The sequence below is a fragment of the Nomascus leucogenys genome, chromosome 12 (genome assembly GCF_006542625.1).
Source record: "Nomascus leucogenys isolate Asia chromosome 12, Asia_NLE_v1, whole genome shotgun sequence".
NCBI classification, from domain to species: domain Eukaryota; kingdom Metazoa; phylum Chordata; class Mammalia; order Primates; family Hylobatidae; genus Nomascus; species Nomascus leucogenys.
Window position 1 is genome coordinate 15,957,480 of NC_044392.1, and position 7,151 is coordinate 15,964,630.

The following is a 7,151-nucleotide window of genomic DNA, read 5'->3' on the forward strand; positions in this document are numbered from 1 at the left end:
TCACTTGGCCGTCTGGAGCTTTACCCCTTCTGGGATGCATTTCCCACTTTGCCAGACAGGGTGAGGTCTCTTCTTCTTGCAGTCCCTACTCTACCCACACCATACACCAACGACCTTTTATGGGGGAAGTTCAGGGGCTGCTTCCACCTGAGCACAGTGAAGGCAGAGAACAGTCTGACTCACCATAGGATCCCGCACCCAGGGCAGCCTGGACACAGATGACTGGAATTTGCTGAATGAAAGAGCATGAGGAATAAAGAATCACAATGGGGGCATCCTCCTCCTGGGTTATTCCCTGACACTCTCTCCAGAGTCAGGCCTGTACTTGCTACCTTTCCTGAGCCTGGCTCAGGCCCTCTGGAGTCAGATCCTGCTGGTAAGGATGGGGCTGCAGCCGTCATCCCTAGTTCAGGAGCAGCCTGGTCAGAAAAGGCCTTGCCAGGCCCAGCCAGCGGGAAACTGCCTGCCTCGGGCTTCTGAGGAACAAGCAGTATCCTGGGCAGCTCTAGTTTTGGGCGGAAGAGGGAGGAAGCCCTGCAGCAGCCTTCAGGACCTCTGAGTGGCAAGAGATGGTGTTGGGGAATCTGAGATTTCCTTGGCTGCAGAGCCCCTTCTGCAGACTCTGGGCTCTGAGATTGGTGGAAGCTGTGATGGAGGGCTTTAGAAATAAATGACTCTGGGATGGCCTCAAACTAGAGGTGTTTGAGGAACATTCCAGGAAGCCTTCAGGAGCCTCAGGCTGGTCCCTTGGGCACTCACTGAGTTAATATGGCTCTTTCTTCCCAGAGCTCTGAAGGGCAATCATGAAGATGGGTATCTTGGGCCAAGGACCTGAAAGGCCTTTCTGCCTCAGCCCTCTCTCCTAGGCAGAGTAGTTGGGAAGCCCTGGCCCCTACCCCATGTTCCTTGCCTCAAGGTCTGTCTTGGCTAGTGGTGCCTTTGCAGAGCTGGGGCTGGGGGCAGGGAGTCTTGAGGGCTAGTGCTAACAGCTTTGGACAAGGGTGGGAATTTCCACTCCTATCTAGAGAGTCATCGACGCTGTGTGCCCTGACCTGGGCCTTTGGCCTCCAAAGGGCAGTGGGAAGGCCGGCCCCAGGGCCAATCCCTGGCCATTAATCCCTCCTGCCAGCCCGAATATCCACCCAGTGTGGTCAGACAAAGGACTGCCCAGCCCAGCCACTGTGTTCCTCCCGCCCCAGGGGCTCCACTCAGACGCTGGGCCGCCTGGAATCCAGGCCCATGAGAAAGAGGCCGCCTTCACTGGCCATCTTATGCCCGGATGCTCAGCCGCATCACGTCCGGCCCAGGGCCTGTGAAAAGAGGGCCCAGCCACGCTGAAAACACGGATTAGCCCTTGGGCCGCCCCCTAACACTGGCCTGCTCGGCTCCAGCTCCGGGAAGCAGGCCCAATAGAGGGGGCCAGACAGGCATAAAGAACTGGCAAAGTCTGGGTTCTCACCCCTTTGGCCTAGTTCCCCACCCCCACCCTTCCCAGGATTAGCATAGCCAACCACACATTCAGTTTCATTTATTGAACACGTACTATGTCCTAGGCTGTACGCATTGACCAGAACACTGAAAGTACAAGGAAACTGCACATAGCCACAGGTGGTAATAAAAGCCACTTTTCCCTCAACCCCCTCACTGCCTGGAAGTGTGAGATGGAGGCCGTGGTGGGTGCTTTGGAGGGGCTCCATCACTAAGGGAAGGTGGGAAAGGCAATGTATGAGACCTTGTCAGCTCTGGTCTGCACTTGAGTCTAGCTGCAGGATTATGTTGCACCTGGTTGAAAATATGCAGGTGCTGAAATAACTTCTCTGGCCCTGCCTCTCTCCTTCCCCTGGTTTAATACTGACTATGCCAATTGTGTAGTAGGAAAAGAAAGCACCTCTTGCTAAGTGCCATTGTGGGCCAGGCACTTTCATATATGATCTCATTTGGCTCTCAAAATGCTGAGAGGGGGCTTCCATTATTCCGTTTGAGGAAACCGAGGCTCATGAGGCTCAAATGAGAACTGGCCCCAGGTCACTCTGCTCTTGAAGCTAGATTTCCTGATGCTGCAGTGGCTTGTCTTGGCTTCTTCTTTGGTGAGCTGGGCATTGTGACTGCACCGTCTTGTGTTCCATATGGCCTACCTTCAGGCGGCAGAATGCAGGGTGGGGCCGAGTGCGGTGGCTCATGCCTGTAATCCCAGCACTTTGGGAGGCGGAGGCAGGTGGATCACCTGAGGTCACGAGTTCAAGAGCAGCCTGGCCAACATGATGCAACTCCATCTCTACTAAAAATACAAAAATTAGCTGGGCGTGGTGGCGGGCACCTGTAGTCCTAGCTACTTGGAGGCTGAGGCAGGAGAATTGCTTGAACCTGGGAGTTGGAGGTTGCAGTGAGCCAAGATAGCCCCACTGCATTCCAGCCTGGGTGACACAGCAAGACTATGTCTCAAAACAAACAAAAAAAAAGAATGCAGGGTGGGTAGGTTGAAGAGGGTTCTGAGGCAGGCCCTGCTAGAATATAAACTGAGCTGACTCTTCATTGTTGTGGGTTAGGGATTGTCTCTAGATCTCCAAGTGTCATCTCCTTCCTCTCTGCTTCTGTAGCCCCTCTGGCTACCTCTATCGTAACTGGCAGTTGTCTGTCTCTCCACCAGATTTCGAGTCTTCATCTCTGTCTTGCCTGGAGTACTTGCTAAGGGACTGGTCCAGAAGTACTTGGTGAGCGATGAAGGCTGAACTGAGGCCAGGAGAACTGAAGGAGGGATGGATCTGGGATCCATGTGGAATTGACGGGACTTGGTGTTTGCCTGAATGTGGAGAGTGAGTGGGGAGGAAGGAGCCCAAGATGATGATAACCACACTTTCATCTGGTGGTGGTGGGAAGGAAAGGGGAGAGGTCCATTTGCTGAGATATGGAATGCTGGAAGGAGAGCCGGCCAGGGCTGGAGGATGTACTGGGTAGAGGAAGAGATGCATTTCATTTAGGACATCTGGGTTTGAGATACCTTGAAATATCCATGTGGTTATGCCCAACGGGCACCTAGATATGCTGACCAGGAGGTGAGGAGAGAAGCTAAGAATCTACTTTGGCAGCTGAAGTTGTGGGAGCTGGAAATACTCTAATTATTTCTAATATCTCAGCTCAGCCTTAAAGGATGGCATTCTTAGAAGAGTGGGGTGCTAGAGCTTTGAACTTCACATTTAATTCCAGCTCTACCACTTACTACTAGCTGTGTGAAGTCAGGGAAACCACTTAACCTCTCAGAACCTTAGTTTCCTCATTTGCAAAACAGGAATAATAACAGTACTCACTTCACGGGGTGCCCAAACTTAAGTGCAATAATGTACATAAAGTGTTTACCAAATACAAAATGCTCAGTAATGGTGGCTGTGATGTCATCAGCTGAGACTGGAGCTGAGAGAGGGGCCCTTGAGCTCCATGCTTTGAGTTTGGATTTTGAACTGGATTTTGAGTTTGGAGTTTACAGGCCTGCTATAACTAGCTTTGGTCACCTATATCTAGGGACCCTCTATAGCATGGCTGGGGGACTAGGATGGGGCAAGTGAGATGCCCCAAATGTAAGGAGGCCCTGGCTCTCAAGTGCTGACTGCACTTGCAAGGCCCTGAGACTGAGCTCCCCTTAAACTCAGCATCTCAGGCACCTCAGTGGGCTCACTGTCCTTCCAGCCCTGCTCCATGTCCAAGTCCCTTGATCTGCCTGTCCCCAGGACAACCCACTTTAAGACAAGGCTCCTTCACCCTGTGGTTCCCTTGGAGCTGGGGATGGGTCTCTCCTGTCTCTTTAGAGAAGAAGTTTCCCAAAATAGGCTGGGTGCTGCATCCCCCTGGATGCCAGTTGTGAGTGGAATTTCTCAGACTGAGTTTTTATTTTTTTATTTTTTTTTTTTTTTTTTGAGACGGAGTCTTGCTGTCGCCCAGGCTGGAGTGCAGTGGCGCACTCTCGGCTCACTGCAAGCTCCGCCTCCCGGGTTCACGCCATTCTCCTGCCTCAGCCTCCGAGTAGCTGGGACTACAGGCGCCCGCCACCACGCCCGGCTAATTTTTTTTTTTGTATTTTTAGTAGAGACGGGGTTTCACCGTGGTCTCGATCTCCTGACCTCGTGATCCGCCCGCCTCGGCCTCCCAAAGTGCTGGGATTACAAGCGTGAGCCACCGCGCTCGGCCCCAGACTGAGTTTTTAACAAACACTGCCAAAGACCCCCCATCCCCAGTGAGATGTGAGTGTGGTGTTTCTGGGTCAAAAGGCGGCTCTTTCAGACCCCCAGTCTGTGGAAGCCTACATTTTGTAGTGTGTGTGTCTGTGTGTGAAGAAAAGCTGTTTTCTTATCAGGGGGGTGTGGAGAGGAGGCAGCCAGAAAGGCAGCTCCAAGTTGTGGATTTCCTGGGGGCTCTTCATTTAAAGCGGCCGCACCACTTTCCACGATTCTGTTTTTTCAGAGAATGCTCTCAAGGCCTGGAGGGAGGGCAGGACAGGGGTATGGGGGAGGGGGGTGGCAGAGAGGCGAGATGGTGACCCTGATCTGGAGCAGTCAAACATCCTCCCAGAGACAAAACCGGCCTGGCTCTGCCCTGCCCCGCTGCTTCATTACCTTGGCCCAGGTTCCCTAATGTCTGTGAGTGGGCCTGACGCCTCCCCATCAGGATACTGAGGGCTGGCAAGGCGGCCTTCATCTCTGTCCCAGCTGGGGATGGAAGGCCAGGAGAAGGATGAGGGGACCGACTACTGGGACGAGCAAAATGGGGGAGGGGGCTGGGAGACTGAATGGCTGGATTTGTGATTGGGAATGATCCAAAGGAGAGGGGGTAGAAGGAGGAGTGGAAAGGGAAGGGGACTGACCAAATACAGTGGGATGGGGCCAGGGGCTGATCTAACCGAGATGGGGAAGGGGTGAGTCTGGGTCTGGGAAAAACTGATCCAAAGGCAGAAAGGGAGGGGCGAAATGGAGGAGGGTACCGTGAACAGAGTAAGGGGGCTGGGAGAGGAAATTAGAGGGGAGGCGCTGGCCAGCAGGGAAGGCCTGAGCCCTCTCCCCCGGCGGTGGTTGGGGGGGGGGCCGTGTCCATATAAAGCGGGTTGGCGGCCCCTGCGGTCCCGGAGCCGCGCGGGCAGGGGCTGCCGCAGCCGATGGCGGGACGCAGCGACATGGATCCGCCCGCCGCGTTCTCTGGCTTCCCTGCCCTGCCAGCGGTCGCGCCGTCGGGGCCGCCGCCGTCGCCGCTCGCAGGAGCCGAGCCAGGGCGGGAGCCAGAGGAGGCGGCAGCTGGCCGCGGGGAGGCGGCCCCCACGCCCGCGCCCGGCCCGGGGCGGCGGCGGCGGCGGCCCCTGCAGCGGGGGAAGCCGCCCTACTCGTACATCGCGCTCATCGCCATGGCTCTGGCGCACGCCCCGGGCCGCCGCCTCACGCTGGCTGCCATCTACCGCTTCATCACCGAGCGCTTTGCCTTCTACCGCGACAGCCCGCGCAAGTGGCAGAACAGCATCCGCCACAACCTCACGCTCAACGACTGCTTCGTCAAGGTGCCCCGCGAGCCGGGCAACCCGGGCAAGGGCAACTACTGGACGCTGGACCCCGCGGCCGCCGACATGTTCGACAACGGCAGCTTCCTGCGGCGCCGCAAGCGCTTCAAGCGCGCCGAGCTGCCAGCGCACGCGACCGCGGCGCCGGGGCCGCCGCTCCACTTCCCCTACGCTCCCTACACGCCCGCGCCCGGCCCCGCGCTGCTGGCGCCGCCGCCCCCTGCCGGCCCGGGCCCCGCGCCGCCCGCGCGCCTGTTCAGCGTGGACAGCCTGGTGAGCCTGCAGCCGGAGCTGGCGGGGCTGGGCGTACCCGAGCCGCCCTGCTGCTCCGCGCCCGACGCCGCCGCCGCCGCCGCCTTCCCGCCCTGCGCTGCCGCCGCCTCCCCGCCACTCTACTCGCAGGTCCCCGACCGCCTAGTACTGCCCGCGACGCGCCCCGGCCCCGGCCCGCTGCCCGCTGAGCCCGTCCTGGCCTTGGCCGGGCCGGCAGCCGCTCTCGGCCCGCTCAGCCCGGGGGAGGCCTACCTGAGACAGCCGGGCTTCGCGTCGGGGCTGGAGCGCTACCTGTGAGCCTGCGCAGCGCGGGCAGGCACCTGTGCGACCTGTGCCCCCGGCCTGCGGCGCCGCCCTCGAGCGCTCTGCCCCCCACCCTGGCTTGGAGCACACCCTGCGCCTCTCGTCGTGGCCTCCCGGACTCAGACTCCTGCTACATCCTTCTCCGTCCCCCATCCCTGGGAAGGCTCCCACCATCTCGCCACCGGACAGAAGCGTCCCCTTTGACCTGCCAGCCTCTCGTTTCTTCTCCCTCCACTTGTGAGCGCCCCCAGCTTTGCGGCGCCCCCCCCCACCCCAGCTCTGTCTATGGGTCCCTTGCCCCGGAGCTGACTCGCCTCCAGTGAGTCCATACCCCAGGTTTCCTGGTGAGTTCCAAGCCTTTGGAAGCCAGATCTGTGATCCCAAGCCGCCTCCTCCACCGACTGTACTTCATCAACCTTCTCTCATGTTTTTCCGACACTTTAGAGGTCAGACTCCTGGGTTCATGACTTACTTGCTAGCGTCCCTTCATTTCCCCACAAGTTTGCCCCCCAACTCCACTTACCTGTCTGCCCTCAGCTTCTTCCTGGGAGAGAGCCCCCCTTTCACGTAGACACACCTGGCTGCCTTCTTCACGCCCTGAGGACACTTCTTGGAGATTTCAGAGACAGGCAGCACCAGGGCTTCTGACTGAGAGGGGAGTTGGTGGGCCTTTACGTCTGCCCCACCCCCTGGAAAACTTAGGACTTATTGGGTTATTATTATTTTTAATTAAAGCTGGTTTAATTAAAAAGAAAGAAACTTTTTTCTGGGCTTGGTGTGCTGGCTGATGACTTGGGGGAGTGGTCTGGGGAGACGGGTGAGCTTTATTCTAGATCTTGGGTTGCCACATGAGGTGAACCTCCTTGTGAGACATCAATCAGAAGTTCATGAAATGGGATTAGGAAGTGATTCTCCTAAGTGGCTAACATAATTTTGTTTTAAAAAGGAAGTGATTCAGCCATAGCTGTACACATAGTAGGCCTAGTCAAATGCCATCTCCTGCATCTCAGCCCGGTAGAGACGAGATGGGCTGGGCATGTGT

General features: G+C 57.3%; 1 protein-coding gene across 1 annotated transcript; it reads left to right on the forward strand.

Annotated features, from left to right (window-relative positions):
• The first annotated feature begins 4,901 nt into the window (after positions 1-4,901).
• On the forward strand, positions 4,902-6,879 carry FOXE3 (forkhead box E3). Its single transcript, XM_030823549.1, has one exon. The coding sequence runs from the start codon at positions 5,141-5,143 to the stop codon at positions 6,101-6,103; it is 963 nt and encodes a 320-aa protein (XP_030679409.1). The 5' UTR covers positions 4,902-5,140; the 3' UTR covers positions 6,104-6,879.
• Positions 6,880-7,151: the final 272 nt, after the last annotated feature.